At 40.3% G+C, this 27,195-nt stretch overlaps 1 protein-coding gene across 23 annotated transcripts in view; it reads left to right on the top strand.

The window, feature by feature from the left end:
- SGIP1 (SH3GL interacting endocytic adaptor 1) overlaps positions 1 to 27,195 on the top strand; it is a 139,702-nt gene that overhangs the window by 104,559 nt on the left and 7,948 nt on the right. For 22 of the 23 annotated variants that reach the window (XM_081010923.1, XM_081010942.1, XM_081010926.1 and 19 more), the window contains 7 exons: positions 16,101 to 16,212; positions 17,400 to 17,555; positions 18,383 to 18,515; positions 19,041 to 19,243; positions 20,047 to 20,111; positions 20,989 to 21,153; positions 22,627 to 26,883. In XM_081010923.1, coding sequence (XP_080867049.1) covers positions 16,101 to 16,212; positions 17,400 to 17,555; positions 18,383 to 18,515; positions 19,041 to 19,243; positions 20,047 to 20,111; positions 20,989 to 21,153; positions 22,627 to 22,649 — 857 coding nt within the window. In that variant the 3' untranslated portion in view covers positions 22,650 to 26,883. Of the gene's footprint in view, positions 1 to 16,100; positions 16,213 to 17,399; positions 17,556 to 18,382; positions 18,516 to 19,040; positions 19,244 to 20,046; positions 20,112 to 20,988; positions 21,154 to 22,626; positions 26,884 to 27,195 lie in introns of those variants that run through there. The other variant, XM_081010932.1, reaches the window with a different exon arrangement.

The following is a 27,195-nucleotide window of genomic DNA, read 5'->3' on the forward strand; positions in this document are numbered from 1 at the left end:
GTTCAATCAGAATCATTTTAAAATTTGATTTGTACAACTGTGTCCCTTCAATTGTTATAATTTAAAGGGGGAATGGGGAAATAATTGTTGTTGATTTTTTTGGAAAAAAAAAATCTTCTGGAGTTACTGATTATCAAAGAACTTGACTCTGTCAACCAGGGCTTCTTTGTATACACTTTGCAAGCAGTTTTTACACCTCATAGCAGCTACACATTATAAATATAGGTAGAATGTTCTATTATCCTGTTATCCATTTCTAGAGTTTTCCTTGCCATAATATTCTTAACCATGACAATCTCCCATACCCTTAATAAATAGAGTATTTCAGAAAAATATGAAAAATACATTCGTATTTAGTGCTTGGATCATGTATCAAGACCGTTTGACGGGGGGTGGGGTGGATAAAAATAGTATTACAATCTGAATATTGGTCAATTAATAAAAGTCCATTATCCCTTTGGTACTTCAGTGGTGTCATTTTAATGTTTATGTAACCTTTTTCCAGCTTGGCTATATAGGAGAGTTAAAGCTTTCCTATATTAAATGTTTGATTTCATGAACCTGTTTTATTCTGTGGCAAATATCCCCTGGAGTAAGAATTGGTTGGCACAACTCAAGTTGTTTTTAGTACACCAAAAAAGTGTTCCAGAGCATTGTTGAACCTCCTGAACCATGTACTGCAGAGAAGTGGCGCAGAATCAGCACAATCACCTCCCTCTACCTTCCCTTTGCAGAAACTACACTACAGGTTATCAATCCCTTTCCTCACAGAAGGGGCTCTGCCCTGAATGGAAGGATAGCTTCTTAACCTTTTTCTGTGGAATTGCTCCACATATCTTGTTACCTCTAATTCACCTCTGGGGATAAATTTATAAGAAAAAGAAAGTGTACTAGAATGACTGAGTTTCATATGAGCATGAAATGTTGTGGTCTGAAATGGAACTTGTAAGTCAGTTAGCCAACAAGGTGCCCTACAGATGTTCTGGACTACAACTCCCATTATCCCCAGTCATTGGCCATGCTGACTGGGGCTGATAAAGTTATAGTTCAAAATGTTTGAAGGGCACCTGATGAAGATTGAGAAAGCTAAGTTTGATGGCTCTGGAAATATTTTTCTGTTATAAACTAGGTAAAGCGAATGCATCTTTCCTTCCCGTTAAGTCAGCCTCTGCCTAATCTTAACCAGTTACTGATAGGTCTTTATGATTTGCAAATACTGACACGATCCTTTTAGTTTTCTAAGTTAAAGAAATACCCCCTAATGGTTTATGTACCTTAAATGTACTTCACAGAACTAACATCATAGTACAACTATTATGCTATCTGTAAAAGTTGTTGCCCATCTGCAAACAGTTGTTTTTTTAATCAGTCTTGGGAAATTGTCCATATTTGGTGCCGGTAAACTTTAATTTTGTAGGAAAACAGCTGTGGGGGGCAGCTTTAATTGACTACATGTTTCTCTCAGCAGTTAATTGTTTGGGCCTATACTCAAGCTGGGCTTGAGAGTCCTGTCAAAAGTAGCACTGGAGCTCTAGAAGTTTTTGCACCTGGTTCCCTCCGTGCTTGTTTTTGGTGCCATAATGCCAAGGCGCACTGCTCTTTTAAGCAAGTGGCGGACCCAATCTTCTTTTGTGGACATTGTTTTTGACCTGTGCCTCTGCTAATTTAGTTTTGTGTGTTTTGTTACATTTTATTTTTTGTGAACCACCTCAAATTCCTTCAGTAGACAGAACGGCAAGATATATTTTGAATAAATAAATCAATATTGCCCAAACATGTGTAGAACCAACCCAGGGAATCCCTGTGGATTTGGCTCTGTGGATAAAGAACCTATCAGCACATTGGGGAAAGGCAGCATTCACACATGCACACTCCCAAGCAGACATTGATCCAGCACACTTTTAGTGCATTTCAATAGGGCTTTCATTTTTGCCATTCCAGCCTGCCTTTAAAAAGCAAATATGGACAGTGGTTTGACTTCTTGTATTCACAAAGCCTATGATTTCCTGCTAGTGATTTCATGATTTATAATGGTGTTCTTGAAGCACTTGCATTGTTAAGTAAACAATTTCTGTCTGTAGGTAAGACTTATCTACATTTTTTTGTTGTTTAAATTTGATCAGTTTCCATATATTTTTAAATTTTGCATAATCAGCTCATAAAAATACAGACAAATCTCTCAGAATAGGAAATGCCTTATACCTCAGGCATGAGAATTTAAAAAATGGCCAAAATGCTAAGTCTTGTCACTAGGGCAAAATCAACCACAAGTTAGTCCTAACCCTTCTTACATTGACTCACTTATGGTTGAATCTGAAAGTCCTAGACTATAAAATATAGTTTTTAAAAGGTTTTCATCAGGTGCCAAAGAGGCATCACATAAACAAACAAACAACAACCACATCAATAAAGCCTGTTCAATAAAGCAATTTCAATAACCTGTAAACAAACCCAGTAGAAAAACAACAAAAACTTCAGCAGCAAGTACAATAAGAGCAGGTGGTGCAAATTACCAAAAAGCTGGATTGATTTCTTAGTTTCTAATTGGATTTCTTTGACAAAGACTCCATTCAGCATTGACAGAATAAGTTTATTCAAGGCAAGGGGAATAAGCCACAAAGTGTTGGGTATTTTCCTGCAATTGCCCGTTTGTGGGAGGAGGAGTGGAAGAAAGGGAGTGATGGGAAGTGGGTGGTAAAGAGGAAGCCTGAGGAACTAAGTGAGGAGGACAGGATCCTGCAGATTCTGAAAAAGTTTACCCCAACCCCCCCCCCAAAAAAAGATGGTGCTGAAATCCCATCCCAGCAATTGCATCTGTGTCACTATCAGAAGCTGATGAATATCTATGGCAAAGCAGGATGTTTGTTTGGATTTCTGCAAAGCTCAAGTTTATGATACATTTGAAGCCAATTTGTATCCTAAATAGAAGTTGTCCTTAAGGTAGAAGCCTGGTAGTTGGTGCTACTAGACTTTCTTATAGGGTAGGGTCACCAGATGTTCCCGGGGACAGTCCCCGGATCCACCAATCTGTCCCTGGACAAAATCTGTCCCCGGAATGTCCCCGGGGACAGCAGAAAATTTTAAGCGTGGGAGAACCTAAGGCAAAGGAAATCATTGTACTGGTGCTGTGTGTCCCAGTGCATGTGACCCATTGTCTAGGCCCAGCAGAGGGAGGAGTCAGCCTGCATTCACGTGGGATCTGCAAGTTGGGATGGGATGCCCTTTTGTACTAACTCTGCAATTGCTTATAAAGGCACTGTGTTGTTCAGATGCCAAATGCAAACTGAGCATCATTGGGCAGCCTGCACTATGACCATAAGTTTGGTGCTACATGAAGCTCTCAAAACAGGAGCCTAGGAAGCTGCTTTATACCAAATTAGTTTGTTGGTCTATCTAGCTGTGATTTGGAATGGCGCTCCAGCATATCAAAAAGGGCCCTTCCTATTTGGTAATTGTAGTTCATAGTGTTTAATGTTTACATTAAGCCACTGCCATTGTGCTGATGGCACCATTGCTGTCTGTTGAAAACAAGCCAATGTTGTGTGGTGGACCCTCTTGGTTGCAGTTTTAGAAACTTGACAGATTCACTCTGTTTGGATAAAGCAGTGTAATACAGAAAGTGAGACAGGTGATGTTTAGTTTACAGAAAAAGAGAGTCCCAAGCAATCAGCAGTAGAGTTTGATCTCCCATCCTCTTCTTTAAACTACTGCCTAAAAAAATCTGCTGCCTTTGCAAACCTGCATCCTAAGTAATTATCAATCTCCAACTTTATTGTACTGTAATGTAGTCCCTAGTCAAGCCTTAAAGTGTAGCCCCTCTGAGTCTGTCATCTGTTGCTGAGTTTTGTATGACACGTAACAAACTGATGCTTAATAAATACTAATACTTTTTACCCCAAGGAGCATATTTGACAGAAAAGTAATCTCTCATCTACAGATACATTTTGTGATACTTTATTTTCCCAGCTTTTATGTCTCTACTAAAATAATCCATGCCTCTGAAGCGCTTTGGTTTGTCATGACTGTAAATCACACTACTTGCAAATATCACATATGAAAGTTACATTAAAATTGCTGCTTCTGCAAATTTATCTCTTCACTTGTTGGGTAACATTTTAGAAAAGCTGTTTTCCATTTAGTGTGAATGTATTTCATAATCTCCAATAGTAACAATAGTTGGGTCCAAAATATTGGTTCCCTACTTTTTCTTTCTTCTGTGAACTTAATTTAATGCTTAGAAGACATATTCTCAAATCAAGTGCTTTGTGAACAAGAAGGCTGGTGTATCAGTTTATGCTTATTGGGTCTTCAAATCTTATTTAAAATGAAGAAGGGTACTTAAGTCTATGGGACAGCAACTATATCCATCTGAAGTGTGCTGCCTAGCCTCTGCTTGACAATTTCAAAGCTTAAAGAGGTATGAGAAAACTGGCATCTATGGCAGCTCATGGGGCTGGCAGGTCAACTCTGAGTAAGACCTCCCTCATCCACAATTTGATTATGGAGGTTGATCTGGTTTGTATCACTGAGACTTGGGTGGATGAGCAGGTTGGAGTTGGTCTCACCGACCTGTGCCCATCTGGGTACTCAGGTTAGCATCAGGGCAGACTTGGGGGGGGGGGAGGAGGGGAAGTTGCTGTGTTCTACAGAAATTCTCTCCCTCTCTGTTGTCTTGCTTCCCACCTCGCTGCTCAGCTTTCTCCTTGCCTAAGCTTACACAGCTGGGCTCAGAGGTGGTGTTGAGGACTCCCAGACTGCTGGTTTTGGGGGACTAACATCCATGCTGAGGCGAGTGGCTCTGGGGTGGCTCAGGACTTCATGGCTGTCATGACACCCATGGGGCTTTCTCAACATGCCACCGGTCCAACACATGTGGCAAGCCACACTCTGGACCTTGTTTTCTCAACTGCGCAGGAAGAGGGTGATCTGAAAGTAGGGAACATTGAAATCAGTCTCTGGTCATGGTCAGATCACTTCCTGTTGAGATTTAGGCTTTCATCATCTTTCCCGCTCTGCATGAGGATGGTTTGCCCCTGGAAGCTGATGGACTGAGTGAGCTTCCAGGCGGCTCTGGGGGATTTTCTAGCTAGTATGACGGGCTCCTGTCAAAGTCCTGCCTGACCTCTGGAACATCTGAATGGCTCAAACTGTTGATGCACTTGTCCCTGAGCTGCTCCTCCTGCTTCATGGAGCCCATTTGGCTCCCTGGTATACTCCAGAGCTTAGGGCAAGGAAACAAGCTGGATACAACTGCAAGTGGAGGAAATATCTGGCTGAATCCAACCAAACAGTGGTGAGGGCTCATCATTGAGCCTACCTATTGGCAGTGAAGGCACAGGAACGAAGGCATCCTTTGTTACCTCCACTGCATCCTCACTATGCCGCCTGGCATAGCTTTCCTGGGTAATGCAGGCCTTTTAAAGTCTGGCCTTAGGCAGCTGACAGAACGACAGTAGCTTGCTGTGACTTGTTTGCAAAGCATTTTTAGGGCAGCATGGCTTGCATCTGTTACAGCACATGAATCCTGAGTTGTGTCCAGAGCACTGTCTAGTCTTGTTATGTTGGATAAGTTTCAGTGAGCAAGGCTCAAGAACGTGGGAAGGGTGCTTGGATAGGGTTGCCATATTCCAAACAGTGAAAATCCAAACAGCAAATTCGACGCTGCTGGCATGGATTTTATGCTGATGGATGCGGTATTCCAGATATGTCCAGGAAATTCAACACGTATGGCAACCCAATGCTTGGATCAGTCAGGGCGACCACTTGCGCTCTCTACCCTTGCCCCCTTTGGCTGATAAAAACTAGCAGAGAGGGGACAGCTGTCTGTTTGATAAGCAATTGCAACATAGAGAAGATAGGATTACCTGGCAGGCACTATAGCAGATCTCCACTGTGTGCCCATGGGCTTCAGACTTGGAGGAAAATTTCATCCTCTCTCTTTTTAACCTGCTCTGCACATGTTGAAATAACCATTGTTTTTCCTGTACATAGCTCACGGTTCTGACCAAAAACAAAATTTCAGGTTTAAATTCCCTCTTGTTGTTTGTAAATAAATATCACAGCTTATACAATTCATAACACTGATATTAAATATAACACCATATAACCACTCACATTCATTCAACAACTAAACAGGCAATTTTATGTTAATTGATACTGCTATTTCCATGATGATTGCTTCATAATTGGTACACACTTGAACCAATTAATTTTACTTAGCCATGTAATTTTATCTTGACTATTTTGAATTGATTTATTCACAGCGTACTCTGAAATTTTGCTGGTTCTGTCTATCTCTGTTTGTCCCTAAGCGATAAAAACATAACAGTATAAAATAATAAAATTTCAAGGTTACAGAACCCCAGTTCCTTAACCATACTTCTCATTTTAACAAACTTTGATGTGCTGAATGTTGTTGTGATGAATGAACCTGTCATATGAGCATCAAAATACATTTCAATGTCCGAGTTTATTTTCATATTTTGTGTAGTATTTTGAATTGTATAATTGTGATATTAACAATGAGCTTTTCATTCTTAGCTGTTCTTTATTAATACTCTTCATATTCACAGCACAATTTGTAGGAGGACATTTTGTACTATTAAAGCTATAATAGATGTACTTTGTACCTGTCTAAAAGGGATGGCATGAATAGGCTACAAGACAGAATTTACGCAAGAAGCTTTTATTACTTGCCTAAGGGCCAAACCACACATGATGGGCAATTCTCTAATTTTTCTTCCTTGTTGAGCAGCTAGGAAGCCAAAGCTTTGAGCAGAGAACCAGAACAGGGAGGGGCTGAAGAATGATTTCCTTTTCTACTGCTTGTTTGCTCAGAATCTCCCCCTGGCAGGGAAAGCCCAGGTTAAAAGAGCAATTTTCAGCAAATGGCAAGAATGGTTAGGATTAAGCAGCCTCTCCTTTCCATTTTCCATTTCAGCTTCCCATGGCTGCTTCTTATTCAGGAAGAAAGTGGGAGGGAGAAGCATGGAACTTGCTATATATCCATAACAATGATTTACTTACATACATGATAGTTCTCCCTACATGAGAATTTACAGCCTTGTGGTTTGGATCCATTTGTTCATGCTACACACAGCACTGGCAAAGGTTGCTTAAAAACACAAGGCGGACATGCCCCTGTGAATGATGTTTTGAACTATTTGCACCTGCTATGAACTGCAAGTCTATAATCCTTTTTGTTTCTTGTTGTGCTATGAATCTGGATGTGAAAGAGAGGGGAGGCATGAATGCCTATGGTCTGTTTAAGACCACTTGTGCATTAATTACCTAAGAGTGACTAAATATGACCCAACTTTAACTGTTCTTTAATTGTTCTTCCAGGTCAAGTGTCAATTCCAGAACAAACCAGGGTGATAACCTGGATAAATATTGTTTTTGGGTGTTAGATTGCTCAGCAGTGAAAATGGTCCTGTACGTCTGTAAGATGTGAATCAGAGTTATCTATCTTATTGAATAGCTGTGAGGATGATTAAGGATTGCAAATCAAGGAGAATATTCTGCATGATGACTAAAAAAGCAAATTCAGGCTACATAAACAGAAGCATAGCTTCCAGGCCACAAGAAGTAATAGTTCTGCCCTATTTTTCTGCTGGCCAGCCAGCATTTGAATAACTGTCTTCAAATATCTTCAGGGCCCTCATGCAGAAGATGGGATGAACTTGTTCTCTTTTGTTCCAGAGAGTAGAACTAGAACCAATGGGTGGAAATTGCAAGGGAGCAGATTTTGGCTAAACACTGGGAGAAGCCACCTAATGGCAAGAACTGTTCTAGACTGTTAGAACAGTAAGGACTGGAACAAAGACTGCCTTGGGAGGATGTGGCTATCCATTGGGGACACAATAAATGCTTCGTGCATTACGCAGCCTGCATTGTGTAGGGGGTTGGACTAGATAAACGCTGTGGTCCCTTACAACTCTGTAATTCTATAGTGTAAATAAAGCATAAAATGAAAGTTTAGCAAAAAAAATACACTTGCCTAAATCTATCAAGAAAAATAGCTATGGAGAAACAACTTCTATCCTTTATAATTTCTTTGCTAGATCTAAAACTACCTGGACAAATTGCATAGGAATGCACATTCAGAACCACATGGGCAGATTGCCGAGGGATTCACATTCAAATATACTTTAGCATTATACGTATGGATGTAAGGCATCTAATGTACAGCAATGCAGGTGGGCAACTTCACTTTCCAAAGTATTTGTCTAATCCTTTGGGGGTTTCTTGCATGAGATTATAAGTGGATCAGGGCCACTTGATTACTGTTCTGTACATCTACTGGATTTTAAATATGTACTATAAATAAGGATTTAGACCAAGCTGTGGGTTAAACCACAGAGCCTAGGACTTGCTGATCAGAAGGTCGGCGGTTTGAATCCCCGCGACGGGGTGAGCTCCCATTGCTCGGTCCCTGCTCCTGCAAACCTAGCAGTTCGAAAACACGTCAAAGTGCAAATAGATAAATAGGTACCGCTCCGGCGGGAAGGTAAACGGTGTTTCCGTGCGCTGCTCTGGCTCGCCAGAAGCGGCTTAGTCATGCTGGCCACGTGACCCGGCAGCTGTACGCCGGCTCCCTCGGCCAATAAAGCGAGATGAGCGCCGCAACCCCAGAGTCGGTCATGACTGGACCTAATGGTCAGGGGTCCCTTTACCTTTACGGATTAAATATAAGGTTGGATAATTTGGCACATTGCTATCATAACTGGAAATGACCTATTTATTGAGGGCAGCTAGCTTAATTTGATTTACAAAGGTCATGCCACATGTGTCCTACTGAAACATTTACCTTTTGCACTTGGAGAAGTGACACTTAAAAATGTATTACAGTGGTAACAGCTGAATTTATAACATGGGCAATAAGCAGTGACAACCCAAGCACCACTGAGATGATGAAAGTAAATTACACCTTGATGGTTAATGTGACAAAATAAATTCTTGGGACGTTGGAGACAGAAAAAGAGACAGAACCAAATAGTTATTAATTACTGCTTACCACACATCAAGGGACGCGGGTGGCACTGTGGGTAAAACCTCAGCGCCTAGGGTACCACTGTAGCTATCAAAATTCTGCTAGAGCACCTAAGAATTCATGAGGATATTGGTCCATGTCAGTACTGTCATTAGGTACAGTATTGCATAGATACATGTGGGACTATTGTAACTGTAGACTCTATTGTTCAGCCTCATTTTGAGCGGTTGGGCTGAATTTCCAACAGACCCATCAAAATTTACCTCCTTGTGATGTATTCTTTGATCTTTTCCTCTTTGAAAACCAGGAAACTGTTCCCTTTGGACTTTGGGCATGAAAATAAATAGTTGCAAAATAATAGCTTCAAGCCTGTATAACCCTCTTGGGACCAATATTCCCTAAAATTAAATCGTTCTTTGTTCTTTCACTGCTGAAAATATGAACCTTGTGACTCAGAGATTTCTCAGAGAATGAATGGAGGTGCAAGAAGGGTTGCAAGCAATCTAGTAGAGCACAAAAATGTAATAATAAAAAGAGGGAAAGTAATTAAGAGAATTGGCTTTGTGGTGGGAATGAGCCAAAATATAGCGCTCTTTCCCCATGGAAAGCCTTCTCCTGCATCCATGCTGATGTTCTTTTAGGGAAAAATGTCTCTCTCTGTGTGTACTTAACCTCAGTGGATTACAGTCTACTCTATCTCTTTCCAAGGGTGGGACAAGATCAAGGTTCAGTTATGTTGTGGTTCAGATCACTTTGTTAAAGTGACAGTTGCAGCATCAGTTTAAGCAAAATGATCAGCAAAGATATCACAGTTCAGCAAGATCCCTCCCTTCCTTTTGCAACTTCATTGACAGGAGGTTGAGGGATAGCAGCTTTCCAACAAAGGACCTGTTTTTTTTCTAGAGGAGCACCGCTCTTTCAGAGTGAACGTCACACTCCCTGAAATTTCACCTTTTGCTGCAAAATACAAGCCCTTTGACATTTTCAGCTTAACTCTGCTGTGTGGATTTCCTTATTAAGGTGAAATGAGTCCTAAAGCTTTTCTCATAACATTGAAAGCTGTGTGCAATGAGCGTATGAAGGGGAAGAGTGTCATGCCCACTGTACTGCCTCCTGGCTTACGTGCATTCATCATGTGTCTGTGCACACACAAGTCAGGACCCGTAAACAGTGGGCATGATCCACCCTATCCTTCTGCATGGCCCTTGTACATGGTCTCTCCTCTGTGCTGTGTCTCTTTTCACATCCCCATTAATGTTACTGGAACTTCCAGGCACAGGCAACAACCAATTTGTGTGTGTGTGGGGGGGGTATGTTCTGGACCCCTGCACATGTTGGCAGAGCCCGCGCAAGCATGTCCTGCTCCACTCCTTTTTGTGTCATTTTTGGGTCCGTTCTGGGTTCAGCATGATGTCTGTGTGTGTGGTCAGGCATGTATCAGATGCGCCTAAAAGGACTGCTGCCAGTAAGCCAATCTAAGGCTTGCATTTTATATGCCTATATGCCTACTGCAGTATATAGCTGATATACTGCTGTAGCCCCTCTCTGAAAATTTCCTTCCTGATATACTGCTGTAGCCCCTCTCTGAAAATTTCCTTCCTGATATACTGCTGTAGCCCCTCTCTGAAAATTTCCTTCCTGATATACTTCTGTAGCCCCTCTCTGAAAATTTCCATCCTGATATACTGCTGTAGCCCCTCTCTGAAAATTTCCTTGCTTGATCAGCTATTTAAACAGCTGCAGTAGAAAGAAATGTGATATTGTGAAGTGTTCTCCATTAGCCCGACTAGGACACATATGCATTTGGCTTCGCCCCTCCTTGTATTGCTTCCTGTAATGGTCCCTCCGCCTCATCATTATGTAACTTCATTATGTAATAATATCGAAGTCTGTAGCTGGATATGTTTAATTTCCTCTTCCCATTCCTTTCTATCCTCTCTCTTAGTTTGTAAGTCATTGTTATAGCCTGTAACCCACCTTGAGTGCTTTGGCCAGAACAGTAGTAACTAGACATAAGCTAAATTGCAACCTCTTCCTTTGAAGACTACTCAAAAAGGGTGTGTTTTAAATAGACTTTTATGGCATGAAAGTGCCCTTAGGATGTTCTGCTGTTATACATGGCCCTTTTATACACCATGACTGGGACAGTTTCCACATATCACACAGTGCTGCTGTTGGAGGTGGAATCACAAAGGCCAGTCATCATCTGTCCTCTAGCAGAAGAGTGCTAGAGAAGAGACCTGCAAACCTCATGCAGAAGCAACATTGGAGCTTTCCATGTGAAGCGTAATATCTGCACATTAAATTTCATGGTGGTTGAATATTCATCGAACCAAGTTCTGTGAATCCCAGGGGGGGAAATATATTCCCTATATCTTCTCTTTGTTACAAATCAGAAGAACTTTTGATAGTTTAAATATTTGACCAGAATAAGGACAATTTTCAACAATACAATGATAGAAAATATAATGTAAAACACACTAGAAAATGAACTTTTTTTGTAATTATCATATTTATCTCTGGTATATCATAAGGGTGTGTGGTTGATAATGACTGAAGAGAAGATGACTATGCAGAGGTGTTCTTCTAAAGATGGGTTTTCTTTTTCAAGCGTGTTGGGGAAACATTTTCCCAGGTTTTGTTAGCCACATTAAAAGATTTTAAATTAAGCAGGCTCTCCTCAGACTAATATGCAATATTGATCATGACACCGTGTGAACTGCTTGGGGGAAAAAGGTCTCTGACTGCAACATCATGATGGTAATTGTTTTTCTTGCTGGCCTCCTAACTCCTGCCAGAGTTATTTTCCAGATATTTTGCATAAGTGGTAAACATATAGCCCACAACCTGCTGCATACTGAATTATTACAACAGTAGCACCATATAGCAGGGTAAAAGAAACAATAGTAAAGCTTGCGTATATATTACAAAGCATTTAGTGCTACTTTTTCTAGCTAAATAGACAGCCAAAATTTTTAAAAATCTCTTTTGAAATGCACTCTGTAAGGCAATTCTATATGTATTCATATCCTCTGGAAAGCTAATCTTTTCCCCATGAGGTATGTTTCTGTGGGTTTTGGTGAAAAACGCAACAGAGACTAGGAAGTGTAATCTGATTTACATGGTGGATTTATTCATATGATGATTTCTACTCAGAAGGACCTTCAGGGCATTCCCCCTCCCCAACTTTAGAAGAAGAAGGAGAAAAAAATGTCCCGATCATTTATGGAAGTAGCTTATTTAGAAAGTTGTTTGGTTGCTACTGCAGACAAACGGGCTGAATGCCATTTTAAGCTCCTGGTTGTGAATTGGCATGATTTGTGGGAATTGGTCTTGCAGGCCAAATTGGGACTTCATTTGCCGCACCAGCTAGAAGCCCCTCGCCGCTGCCCTAGAAGGGGGGAAGAAGGGAGTTTCATTGTGATCTTTCCCCCTCAGACGATTCTTGTTATGTCCAGCTCAACAACAGCTATATTTTACTTAAGTATTATTTCAGCATGTGGCATTGTACTGGTCATATGATTCACTTAAATTTACCACATTCTTTGGCACAATCCTTTGAAAGTTGTTGGTTTGGGGAAAACTTTTATGTACCACATTCTTTGGCACAATCCATTTTACAATACTTTGAAACTTGTTGGTGTGGGGAAAACTTTTAAAAATAGTTTTATTTTGCTGTTTGTTTAGACCCTGTAATCTGACATTCCTTTGGTCTTGATGGATGTCTTGAAGAAACCTCTCTCTCTTTTCATCATTAAGCTCCAGAATAGACCTGGAACCTGGTTGGAATTAATAGACTGGTCCTTTCTTCCATATTTATATAGTCATGGTGGGAATAGATATAAAAAAGGCACTTCAGAGGAAGAAGCAGTGGAGGCATGTCCATTACATTGAATAGGGCACTGCCCCACGAACCTCAGCCAGCCCCTCTTACAGACTCTGTCATTGACTACAACTCTACTTATTGTATGTCTGCCCTACCAGTCCTGAAGGGCAAAAGCCACCACCAGAGGGAAGTCTAAAATATGCTTCTTGCAGTTTGTTTACCAAGTACTTGCTCCTCTTTGGATTTCAACCTTTCCGTCTTAATGAGAGATAACGTAACCCTAACAGCCTATGTGGAGATTAGTTGTGTTCCAGTGAGAAATGAAAACCATATTTTTTTCTAACTTTATAGGTGTTTGCACAATTTTTCTATTCTCTGCATTCTGGAATACCTGTTGAAATAAAGGGAGAATTTCATTGGATTTTTACTTTCTTGAGCGACTAAATATATTGTTAATCCTCTGGAGACTTACTGTATTTTTCCATCTATAAGATGCCCCCATATATAAGACGCCCCCGATTTTGGGGGACTCAGATTTAAGAAAATGGGGGGAGATGCCCCGTGTATAAGATGCCCCCTCATTTTTGACATTATTTTTTAGGGGGGAAATCTAGTCTTATACACAGAAAAATACAGTACTTTCCAGAAAGGCAAAACCATGGGGGTGTGATATCCGAAAACACATATCTACTCTGCACATGACTTAGACAGATAACACCAATGGTATTGATCACGTCTGCTCACAGTGGGAGAATACATGCAATTATTTTTTGTTCTTTTGTCATTGTAATCACTGTTTCTTTTGAGCCAGACCCAGATAAAGCATCACATCTTCATCAGCTAGCTTTTGGTTCAGCATGACTTTCTGTTGAGCATCTGCTGAGCATATTTCAGTGGAAATAGGGGTTCAATACACATAAATAAAATTAAATTTCCCTTGTGCCTAGGCTGCTGCTTTTCCCCTCTTACGTCAGTGTGAGATTTGAGAGTTAAAATGTGTGCAGGCTTCCAGAATGATCACACTAATGCTTATTTTATCAAAATGTTTGGGATATTTTTGGAGGAGACTCTTAAGTCATACAATTTTAAACTATTGTAATACCCACTGAGCAACTTGCGATATCTTTGCCAAACATTAATTGAAGGCATAAGGCAATTGTTGCCAAATATGTTCCTCTGTGATTCTATTCTGAGTAAACAAGGCATTTTATCTACACTTCAATTGAATACGTGAAATTCTTGGTTTTTCCCTGCAGTCATCTACTCTTCAAAAGGCCAAACTAGGTGTGATGAGGCTGCCACATGTATGTTATCCATACGTCTGCCCTGTTCACCTATAAATCATGGTTAGGAGACATTATGTGAAAAGGAGTGCATGAGGGAGAAGAGCAAAAGTTGGCTCTCCTCCACTTTATATCTCTGTACTCCAGAGCTTTCATTTTCTTCCAGGTTGGTTTAGTTCCAGTAGTAGAACTGGACAGAGAAAACAACTTAAAGCAATGGAGTCCAGCAACATCAAGTGGAAGAGAATGTAGGTTTTCCTTTCCCTTCCTGTGTCCCTTTTCTTCAGCACCCCGTGAGGGTTGCCATATATCCGGAATCTCCCAAACATAACCGGAATACTGCAGTCAGAAGCAGTGTCCAGGCGGAAATTGTTAAAATGTCTGGGAAAATCCGCACGCATGTTGATCCATGTCAGCAGTGTTGTTTTTGCCAATGTTCCTGAAAAATAACTCCAAAATGACATTTTTGTGGGGGAATTTTGCCAAAGAAAGCTTAATAATTTTGGTGTCTGGATTTTTACTTTTTGAAATATGGCAACCCAACCGCTGCCCCTCTTTATATGTGAATGGGACAGACATTTGGGCAGCTTGCCCAACATACCTAGTTTGGCCTTAATGCAGAAAGAGCAGTTTTATACAGGGCCTCTTTGGGACTTAATGGGATTCTTACTTAGCTGCCCAAAGAGGACTAGGTAAGTGAGACCCTGCATTCACCCACAACTGCCCCTGCTTTGTTGTTTTTTCCTTCCTTGAACCTCAGTAATTGTGTCCATGGGAAAGATCTATCTCTGGATAGGCAATTGAAATCAGATGGATATCCGCTTTCGAAGAAAAGTCCAGGCACTGAAATATTGCAAGTCACCAGACCGAATGAAATAATGAATTAGAAGGTTTCTAGTGCATTAAATAAACCCAGACAATTATCCACATTCTCAAGTAGCCATTTTAAGTGTTTGAAAAACAAGAACCAACCATGATGATCACCAGGATAGATACTCCACCCAAATGGCTCCCCTTTTCAACAAACAAATATTAATGTTCCTGATGAACTCTGCCTTTTCAGTGCAGGACTGCACATGTACCCTGTTTTAAATGAGGACGTGGTCTTCCTGCAAGTTAGCTATTACCCCATACAGTCAAAGGTACATCTTTTACCCCCTCCCATGGTGGGGGCGAAGTTAGTGTGAGACAAGGGGCACCTCCAGACGTCCTCTTTATTAAGCTCCCCCCCCCCCCTGATTTTTGTGTGTGAAGGTTATACAACACCCACTGTTTATTGAACATTCATCCTGATTTTTTGTGCAGGTTATACAACTTCCTGTCAATTATCATACACTTTCTAATGCATTTTCCCCTTTGCTTTTCTTACCCGAACAGACTGCTTGTTGTTTTTATTTTTAAAAAGTGGGTTTGTTGCACAAGTGCGTTTTAATCTACCTGAATTGCACAAATCTAAATTTTCCAGTGTGTAATTGAACCCCTCCGGCAAAATAGTGACAGTCTGGGAGAAAACTAACACTACACTAGCACCAGTGCTAAAAACATTTTTAAGCCGTCTTGCTAACTGCACTGCATCGCCTGCACTTCTTGTCTCTTGTGTTCTGTCTTGATGGATTCACTGGTTTCAGCTAATTTTTCTTCCCAGGAGTTTCCTTTCAACAAAATTACATTGATTATTCTCTTATTCACTGTGGGTGGATTGCTCTGGTGCTGAAGTTCAAAACTGTGCCTGGCTTGCATTAAACACACACACATATACACACTGCTACTAACAGTGATTAAAAGCTTTGGTTTTGATTTTTGCTTAGAGAAAAACGTAAGTATTTTTTTAGACCAGAAACAAAGTTGACGTAATTTGCCAGTAGAGTGCTTGATTTATAAAATGACTGTTTTTTGCCTTCTCTTTGCATTTCTCTGCATTTCCCTTGATGGAGTTGACTTGATGCAATTGAAAAGGTTTCTGTGTGCATAAAAAGTGACTATTTTTCATTGGTTGCAGGCTCTTCTAGAGGACCCAGCCCCTTAACCATGGGTGCGCAAGACACTCTTCCCGTAGCTGCAGCTTTCACTGAAACAGTTAATGCGTACTTCAAAGGAGCAGATCCTAACAAGTAGGTATCAAATTGTTTGCCCTCCATCTCTTCCCCATACAATAATAAACAGTTCAGGGTTGGTCTTACACAGTTAGAGTATGCTCACCTTTACTGCTTACTCTGCATCCTGTGTACTCCCACTGCTAGTTTTTCTCCCCTGAAACCAAATTCAGAACACGACCTTAGCCTCAACCCATATTGGTGCTGTAGCTTCTTGACAAATACTGTTGTTTGATGCATTTCCCTCTCTCAATTGAACTTCAGTCCTGCTGCATTCACTTAGTACTTTAAGAATGGCATGTACATTTGAGAAGGCAGGGGAACAAAAAAAGGCTCCACTCCTTGGCTGAATCCCCCTCTCTGGTATGAACAGCACTGTGCAAATGTGGTTTCAAATGCAGCAGTGGGAAACAACCTCACTGAATTTTAAGCTGCTGATGTGAACATCCCCTTATTTGCCTGTAGGTGGGCCACACATTAGGGACTGATGATGTAAAACCAGCAACAAAGTTGGAGAAAATATTCTTTGGCAGCTGACAAATAATTCAGTAAATAAGTACAGTTGTACCTCGGGTTACATACGCTTCAGGTTACATACGCTTCAGGTTACAGACTCTGCTAACCCAGAAATAGTACCTCGGGTTAGGAACTTTGCTTCAGGATGAGAACAGAAATTGCGCGGCGGCAGCGGGAGGCCCCATTAGCTAAAGTGGTGCTTCAGGTTAAGAACAGTTTCAGGTTAAGAACGGACCTCCAGAACGAATTAATTACGTAACCAGAGGTACCACTGTACTGAGTGGGAAGAGGGCACAGGGATCAGTTATTTTGCAAAAAGGGGACCCTAGCATGATGCAATCGGAGTTCTGTTGAATGCTTTCATAAATTAGGGAATGCTGATATTACTGTGTCAAGAGAAAAAACCAGATGCTCCAGCTTCTCAATCTTCAGCGTGGTTGGGGTATTTAAATATCATCTGATCTTCAGTGAAGTATGACTGTAATCTGGTATATTGGTTTGCTGTTTTTATTTCATTTCACAACTCTGTATTACTTTTCTTTTTCTCTGTTACCTGTTTTTTCGGTGCCTACACATTTTTGTATGCAACAAAAAATCAAATAAAAAGTTTTCTTTCCTCCAAGTATAGGGAAATGTACCTGAATGAATTGTTCTCTTTCTCTTTCTGTACGTTTCTTTTGATATTAAAGATGCATAGTGAAGATTACTGGAGAGATGGTGCTGTCGTTTCCTGCAGGAATTACTAGACATTTTGCCAATAATCCCGCCCCTGCTGTTCTAACATTCCGTGTAACAAATTACAACAGGTTAGAACACGTCTTGCCAAACCCCCAACTGCTTTGCTGGTAAATATCTTTCTATTTTAACTCTTATAGATTTATAGGAGGACGTTGCTTTTGTAACTTTCGCACAAGAAACTTTGCATAGATCATAAATGAGATCAATAGCATTCTTAATTTATAAATATCTAAAACCTTTCAGTATATTTTTGTATGTCAAAAACATACAAAAGTACCTGTGGAGTTTATACTCTGTTGTTGAAACGGTAACTCTCACAATGTTTTCTTTTATTGTTGTATAGTGATTTTACAGATGAGCAGCATGCTCATTTGTCAAGCTGTTGTCAGAAAGCAAACACAAAATGTTCATGTTGATCACCATCAGCTTGAGCATGGGTCATTCTGAAGCAGCTATAATAAATGACTATTTCACTTTCCAGTTTTTGGCAATGCCAAATTCGGCACTCCTAGAAGAAAATGGGACTGTTAACAATATAGCTAGAAACCTGCTTGCCATTCTTCAGCTTTTCACTGTGAATCATCTGATCGTTCGGCTATGTTTGCTAGCAGCCAATGCTGCTGAAGACTCTGAATCAGTCTCTGTCTCTCATTCTTTGCATTCAAATTTTGCCCCAGTAAGACCATTACAATTTGACATCATTTCTTAACACAATGAACATGCTACAAATATAACACACATCTGAAGGACATGTGGTATTTCATCCCTGATCACTGGACATTATGGTTGGTTGGGTTGGGGCTTGGGAGTTGTAATCCAATACGTAGCTGAGCCCCAGGGTCCCCAACCCTGCTCTTCGTGTTATTACTTGTTGACAAAAGTTTTCCATTTACAAAATTAACATTTTCTCTCTTTTTTTCCTAAATGGATGCAGTGACAGTACACAAGCTGATGCCAATGCAAAGGAATTCTGGGTAAACATGCCAAATTTGATGACGCATTTAAAGAAAGTATCTGAACAGAAACCACAAGCAACGTATTATAATGTGGATATGCTTAAATATCAGGTAATACCTTTTACAGCATATAATCTGGTGAAATGTTCAATGTGCATAAGGGCTGGATAAATATAGTTCCTTTTTGTTAGTCATTGCTGGTTTCAGTATCTCCCCCCCCCCCCAAAAAAAAAACTTTTTATGAATGGACATGCTGAATTGTACTAAAGGAAAAGCAAAAACAATGCAAAGTATATTCCAGGCCAAAAGAACCCCTTTTAATCTGAAAGTTTATAACTAGAGAGCCAGTGTGGTGTAGTGGTTAAGAGCGGTAGTCTCGTAATCTGGGGAACCGGGTTTGCGTCTCCGCTCCTCCACATGCAGCTGCTGGGTGACCTTGGGCCGGTCACACTTCTTTCAAGTCTCTCAGCCCCACTCACCTCACAGAGTGTTTGTTGTGGGGGAGGAAGGGAAAGGAGAATGTTAGCCGCTTTGAGACTCCTTAAAGGGAGTGAAAGGCAGGATATCAGATCCAAACTCTTCTTCTTCTACTACTACACTTTGCCTATGAAATCTTCCCTTTCTCTTTCTTATAAGGTATCAGCCCAGGGTATTCAGTCTACTCCATTGAACCTTGCAGTGAACTGGCGGTGTGAGCCTACAAGCACCGATCTACGCATTGACTACAAATATAATCTAGAGGCAATGACTACACCAGTAGCTTTAAACAATGTGCAGTTCCTTGTTCCCATAGACGGAGGAGTGACAAAACTTCAAGCTGTGCTTCCACCTGCTATTTGGTATGAACCTAAACTGGTCTTTGATCCTTCCCAGCGCTCACTCCAGAGATGCACTGTTCTTAATGGCTGAAGGTGGTTCCATATGGACAACCTGAAACTGTTTTTGATCAGCCCTTGTCATTATGTGATTAAAACTTTTGCACAGTTCTGTTTGAATAACTCTGTAGCATTTAGAACATTTGTATGCAAATGAGAAAGAGAGAAACTTAATGCTACAGCTTATCCACACTTACCTTTCCTCTGCTTTTTCCAGGCATGGTCTGAGATTTAAAGCTCTGTGTCCAAGCACCCCCTTTTTTGTTTTTTTGTTCCAGAGCTTTCCCTGAAAAAACCCGTTCTGTAAAGCTCAATTGGAGCAAGCATCAACCTGCAGAAAACCCAAATGGAAGTTTGCTCCGATTCAGCTTTAAAGAGCAGGTTTTCTCAGGGAAACCTCTGGCCAAAAATCAAACAAACACAGGTGCCCTTCAGATGATGTTGGGCTGCATCATCCCTGACCTTTGTTTGGCCATGGTGGCGGGGGCTGATGGGAAACTGTAGAACAACAGTGTATAATGGGCACCAAGTTGGCTGCCCCAAGGTAGTGGGGATGCTAGCTTTACACAAGGCAAATAGTTATGGGAACTTCCTGCTCAGCACTGTAACAATAAACTGGGATGGTTCCTGAACTACACTGTTCTGTACTGACTTTCTATGCTGGATGATGCTAATTTCAGATTGCCTGCTTCCTGCAGCACTTAATTTGCTTGCTACGTGTCCTGTCACTCCAAAACTCATATCAACAAGCTTTCTTTTGTTTTTAGGAATGCTGAACAGCAAAAGATATTGTGGAGGATTCCTGATATTTCACAAAAATCAGAGAATGGAGGTAATAAGGCAAGCTTACATGCTCCTCTGAAAAATCAGCCTCTTCGGCCTTACGTTTTCTCCCTCTACTCATACTAACATGTGCCCCACTTACTGCGTCATCATGTATAGCTGTCTTCTCACTCCTCTCTCACTGTGTGGAGTGAGGAGACTCATTGAACAGTGCAGCCATGGATAGTTTTTACATGAAACTGAAAACAGTACAATAAAGCCAAGAGTCCCTGGGCTGTGCACTTATTTTAACATGTTATTGGGGTGAGTTAATTACTGAAATGTCATTGCTATTTATGTATTACATTTATGAATTTATTTTTTTTATTTTTTTTATATGTACTGTTTCACTATTTCTGTGAACTGGTTTGGTTACAAAATTATTACGAATAATAAGCATACAAATAAACTGATGAGACTGGTATGTGCAGTGTGATTATGCATGTTATCTCAGAAATAAGTTCCCGGGGGGGGGGGCAACTTGAATAAAATCTGAGGTGGGCAGGTAAGTCCCACCCTGCATAATCAGTCACAAGATGCTGTGCGCACACAGCATTTGAATGCCAGTGTTCATCAACTGGGGGGGGGGTCAGCCCCCTCAAATATTTTATTGGGGGGGGGGGTAAAGGGACCTTGGCCTCTAGGAGTTGGCTTCTAGGAGTCCCACTATGTTCAATGGTGTTTACTTACTCCCAGGTAAGTGTGCATAAGATTGCTGCTTAAAAACACCAGTTGCTCAGGAAGAAGAAGGGGAAGTGGTGTGATCTGGCTTTAACAATTAGCAAAATGAAAGCTTATCCCGCTGCCAATGAGTCTCCTACATGTGCATAGGTTTTCTCACTGTGTTACATTTTTGTAACATATTTGCTGTATTTTCTACCTTAAAGGTGTGGGCTCTTTGCTGGCACGATTCCAGTTATCCGAGGGACCAAGCAAACCTTCCCCCCTGGTTGTGCAATTCACCAGCGAAGGGACCACTCTGTCCAGTTGCGATATTGAACTTGTTGGAGCCGGGTATCGTTTTTCACTTATTAAAAAGAGGTTTGCAGCAGGTAATTTTTTTGTTTCTATAGAGGCGCCTTAAATTTTCTTCTTCTAAGTGGGGGTAGGGGTGTATCAGCAAAATGAGGAGCTGGGTGGTTAGGTCTGGAAAGGTCAGTGTCCAGGGTTGTTTAGTCTGGGTGCCTACATCCCATCATGCCATCTGTTAAAAGATGCATGCTTCCCATTGTAATAAGGATTTGGGGATGGGATGCTGGTCGCATCTTTTCAATTTCATCCTATAAAACCAAGCTGTTGCCTGATGTGTTGCTCAAACTCTATTGAGCTGTGAGCGCACATGGGTGCATGCATACATACATATGGCACCACTTCTTCCTTTTTACCACCATGGAGAATTCCTTTGGGATCTCCTGCCTCAAGAGCCACAGGTCTTGATAAGAAGTTATGGCGCAGATGGTGTGATGGGGTGGAGTCATGAAGCTGCCCTCCCAACAGCAGCATCACTGCAGTTTACGTAGAGAGGGGTGGGGTGGGGCAGAGCAGAGCAGAGCAGTGGTGAGGTTGGGATGGCACAGAATGCACTACTGTGAGTGCCAGATTGGCTATGCCAGGGCATATGTGTAGACCTGCCCAGGTCAGCTGCAGTGACTCTGGTGCTGGGAGGGCAGCTCCTCCCCACCACCCTGGCCACTAGTGTCCTATGAGGATGCAACACACATGTTTGGATTTCCTGTGCCTTGTCCAATAGCTCCAATATGAATAAGATATGAAAAGTTGTTTGATCTCTTCCCCTTCTTGTGCCCCACTGAGAGATCTCAACCGGTCTGAGGCACCTGGACCTAAAGAAGTAATTCACAATCTTTCACAAGGAAAAGAACATGCAAGCTTGATTTAGCAGTCATTCAGTATGTTTCTCAGTATGTTTCTTATTAGAAGAACCTTCCTGTAAACAGTAACTTGAAGACTATTGCCAGGTGAAAGATTTGAGCAATTTGTATTATTAAGTGAAGTCAAGAATCTAGATTTGTTTCAACTGCAGTAGAGGGACAGACCTGAAAGTCCACATTTCATGATAATGTCATCAACCACCTAGGCCGCACCTTCACTTAAGTAATTTAATTGATAGGCCAGTTTGCATGTAACGACAAGCCATGGTTAATGGCTTATTAGGACTGAACAGTAAGTGGTGAAGACTTGGCTTATCAATAGGTCTGAACTTGGTGTTGTGGCTTGTTTTGCCCTAATAAATCATTATCAGCAAGTCATGCTTTCATTTGTTAGAGAGAAACAATCCACTGGGCTTGGCTGCAACAAGCCAAGTCTTCATGACTTGTTGGTCCCACGCACTCCAGGGGAGAAGCAAGGTGGGAGTGATTGGTTGGTGTGGAAAAGCATGCTGCTCAGACCTGGTAAGCCATGAACAGTGGCTTATTGTAAATTGCCATGTTTATAAAAATAAATACAAGCTTTATTAATGTTATGAAACTTTTATTTTAACATACCTTTTATCACTTTCCTTTCAGGAAAATACCTGGCAGATAACTAACAGAAGTTTATGCAAGTATGTGGAAAATCCATATAGCTGAGGACTGCTGTGGGTGAACGGGTTTTATACGCTGTTTGAGGAAAAACTAAATCCTGTACTTGGGACATTTCTGTTGGAAGTTTCAGCAACTTTCAACATTTTCCCTCAGAAAATGCCATGTTGACCAGTCCTACAGTATTTACTTCTAGATGTAATATTGTTAATGTTTTAAATTGTAATTATTGTATTTGTAAATTGTACTCATTCCAGTAAGGCTGTATTTTGGCAGTTAGACACTTGAGTTTTAGCATTTTACCATTCATGAAATGGGTGTAATTTAAACTGTGGTATATAAATTTAATAGTAGTACTGTTGAATGGCGCAATGCTTTCAGAGGTAGATAACATTTTGTCAATATATACAATCTGAATACCATGCTAATTGCTGTGAGAAAGGGGGTGCCTCAAAAAAGAAAGTTTAACTAAAGACCTGCAAATTCACTCCGTTTTTCCTTTAGCCCTTAGTATGTCATATAAATAGTTATATGAATGAACAGGTCTATCTTCTAAGTATTTGATTGATTTAACTCCAGAACATTTTCAGTAAATGTGGTGGTGGTTATAGCATACTTCCCCCAATGACAGAAATGTATCTCCCCCCACCCACCCACTTTTCCATTGTAAAAACAAGTTGATATTTTTTTAAGGTCTGGATATAAGTTATTGGATACACTTCCATTGTGATGAAGCATGTGTTGGAAAAGCTTTCAGTTCCTTCCCCTTTGTCTGACATGATCAGATGTGGCAGTAGGGGGCTGTCCACTAGAAACCTCCTCACTATGCAAGCCCTATTGAATTGAATGAAAGCACAGCCAGGCAGCGAAGCAGTTCCAGTTATTTTCACTAAGTCTTGCACAGGAGAAGCCTCTGGTGGGTTGGGCTCAAATAAGCAGTTTAAAACACAAATGTGATAACTTTTGACAAATACATCTTTATGTGGGTATAAAAGAGACTGTGTTTTATTTCAGCAACAGTTTTTCTTCCAGTTTGGTAGGCATGCCTGTTTATTTTTACAATACCATATGCATGCAGATTCCTTGCTAAGAAAATTTACATTTCTTAGTCAGAGTCTAAGGTACAAGTGAAGGGAGAAAGAGCTCGAAAGTAATGTATTCATGTGTGTTTTAATCTGTAAAGGTTTGTGTTGTGGCTTCATAGTGAGAAACCGTAGCTGCACTAAGTTTGTGTGGCAGAATTGGTGGCACAATCATTAATCGTACTGGATTCTCAGTTGCCCTGCAGATATTTAACTGCCAGCATATTCTGCTTTCTTCAAACAGACGTTTTGGGTTTTAAGCTTCTAATCAGTTTTGAGGTATTTCTTAACATCCATCGCAAAGGAGAGTGCAGCACTTTTTAAAGAACAAAACTGTCCAGTTCTCTTATGTTGCTGAAATGCTTGCCAGATATTTATAGTGTTTTAGTTCTGCTGCATTTGTTCATTTGGCAGCTAAGCTTGCAGCCTGTACAGCAGGAGCTAATGAGAGGGCTCACTGGAGTTGTGCAGAGGGTCATGAGACTAGTGGATAGTATCCATGCTGCTTTTTTTGTACACACAACTAGTATTTTTTTACATTGAGGTCTAAGTAGGTTGGCATCCAACTGTCTCATTTGCATGCGAAAATGGCTGTGCTTGAGGAACAGCTGTGTCTGCATTAAAGCAAGCAAGCAAGATCAGAGGCTGTCCTGGTAGGAAATCTGGTCATAAATTATATACCCCTTTGGAAACAAGCATGGGAAATATATATCCTAAAGTGGTAGAAGCTGAAATTTCATATATCATCAGAAGGGAGAAAACAACAGAGAATTTCTTTTAATATGAATCTTGGATGAGAAACCTGAGGAGCTAATTTTGAGGAAAATATAAAAAAATATAACTACTTTTCTTTGGCCCCACTGGTTTCTCTGTAGCACTGATGTTGATTTTGTGAATTGCTAGAACTCTGTGTGGCTTGAGGTGGAAAACAGTCTTATATTGTACTTTGTGTTCCTAAAAGTTGCCATGTTAGACGTGTGTCTGATCTTTCTATGTGAAAGTAAATGTGGCCTTCTGGTGACATCATCATGATGCTTATTACAAAAGGTGGAGTGAGAGAAAGCAAGTTTTTGCCTTGCTCTAATGGATGGAGAACTTTGCTTACACTAATTTTTGTTTTCTTCCAACATGTACAGGTTACCAGGCAGTCACATAATTGTGAGCTTAAAAAAAACACACTATAGCTAATGTCATTACTGTCCACAAAAAGTTCACAAATTCTGATTTGAATTAAAAAGTTTTTTTCATGCAAATAGCACATGATGTGCATTTGAAAAATATTAGTGTGCAAATTCATTTTCAGTGCTGGAAAGAAATTCACCTTCAAAAAAAATCTAAAAGCAAACTAGGGATTTTAAATCTCTGAGCAGACAGGTAAATGGAGAGAAATATGTTCAATACAATTGAATTTGATATGTATCCAACATAAATATAGCTTACCCCAATCTTAGAAAAAATTCTGCAAATGTTCAAAAACAAATAATTTATAAATAGAAGAAAAGATCTTTTTTAAAAAAGTTTCTCCATTTGCCTTATTTAGCAGTTAATGTAGCAGTATTCACATCTTCCCGCAAAAAGGTCCAACTAATGGCCAACATGCCCTAGCTCTTAATACAGTTATTTTTTCCAGCACTTTCTGCCACAGGGTGTGCAATATCAACTGCTGGCAACCATGGAGTTCCATCCATATTTCTCCCTGTAACAACTCAAAAGTCCTGATCCACCAATGATATTGAAAAAGGGAATGAAAACATGTCCTGTCATTTTAAAAAAAAAAGTTATTCGCCAAGTTTTTGTAGTAAAAGAAGCTCTTGTGCAAGCTTTATTTGCATTTCTGTGCAGCACCCACGGGCTTTATCAAAAGCTTTTTACTGAATACTGATTCTAGAAGTACATTTTCAATTATTAAAAATGCAGCCTATGCATGACGGCTGTGTTGCACACATTGTTTGTCTTATCAGCCCCAAGCACACACTTGTGCAAAGAAAGTTCTAGTGTACCTCTGAAACAGCTTCACCTACAGGGTCATCTTCAAGTAGTAAGCATAGCTAAGATACACAAGGAATTGAGTGTCATTATGGAGGTTACCCAGTTCAGAAAAGAACTAAAATCTAACTCCTTCATCTTAGCTTTTCTTGGGTGAAGAAAGAATTGGGGACTATCTGAGCCAGTTGTGATAAGTACAAATCATCAGCAGGGAGAGTGAAGAGGATTCATGTATCTGTAGTAACTGCTGATGGATTACACTTTCTCATGCAAGGCATATTCAGAAAGGCCTACTGTTTCATAAAATAAAACAAGCAGAATCAAAACACAGCATGCCTTCCAAGCAAGCTATTCAAATGGAAACAGCTTTCTATATTGCATGCAAAATTTGGAAGGGAAACAATAGGTTTTAAAGGTATAAGTAGGGCTGAAATCTTATGCACATTTACTCAGGAGCAAGTCCCATTGAAATATGTGGAACTGTCCTTGCTGTAAATATGCATAGGTTCAGGCTGTAGAGGTTTTCTAAAACTATATTAGAAAGTAAAGCATTATTTCTATACAAAGTTGAGATTACATTTCTACCAAGTCCAAGTTTATAAAACATTAACCTAGTATCTAGTACTTCAACAGGATTAATGAAGCACATGAGGTGTGTGGTGGTTTTTGTTTTTGTTTTAATTTGATACAATATTAAATATTCAGTAAGCCAACTAAACTTCAATGGGCCACCTATTTCTAGATTTGTTTTGAATCAATTTATTTGAATGTAATTTTTTAAAAAAAAAATACAGAATTCAAACAAGGCTTTACTTTCATGGCCTAATGCATGAATAGGCACTCTTAACAGTGCAATCCAATACACATCTCCTTAGGCCCTCGGTGAGGCTTACTTGCAGGTAGGGGAGTATAAAATTACAGCCTAATTCATTCTTCTTCGTGGCTTCCATACTATATTTGAAATTGTCCCTTTCTTTTTAAGCAAAGTGGAAAACATTCCTGTTAATTTATATATGCTACACAGTTAACACCTATAGTTAACTCATAGTTTATGCTATTACCAAATTGCAGAGCATTCTTGCCATTCCACATTTCAGTTGTTTAGGATGATCTTAGTGGCTGTAAACTTTCTCCAGTGCTCATACTACGTATTAAAGCATGTGTCACACCCTTTGGCATGAAAACATCTGATGGAAAGGGATGTGTGTTTTAAGTTTCTGCAGTCTAGGTTTAAAGAAAAAGTCAGTGCTGTTTTTTACTTAGTTACTTGATCCTGATTGACATGAAGACTTGAGAGTGAGGATTGATCCTATCTGTGCTTCCCGCCCCCATACGTAGAATACTACATGCTGCATGGAGTGTACATTTGTAGAGCCATACATATGTATGACATACCAGTAGTATGGGGCACATGTGACCCTGAGCCTTGCTCTTGTCAGGGACTTAAGTGAACTGGTTCTTAGAATTGTACTTAGGACAATCATAA

Source organism: Podarcis pityusensis, assembly GCF_964106645.2.
Source record: "Podarcis pityusensis genome assembly, chromosome: 6".
NCBI lineage: Eukaryota > Metazoa > Chordata > Lepidosauria > Squamata > Lacertidae > Podarcis > Podarcis pityusensis.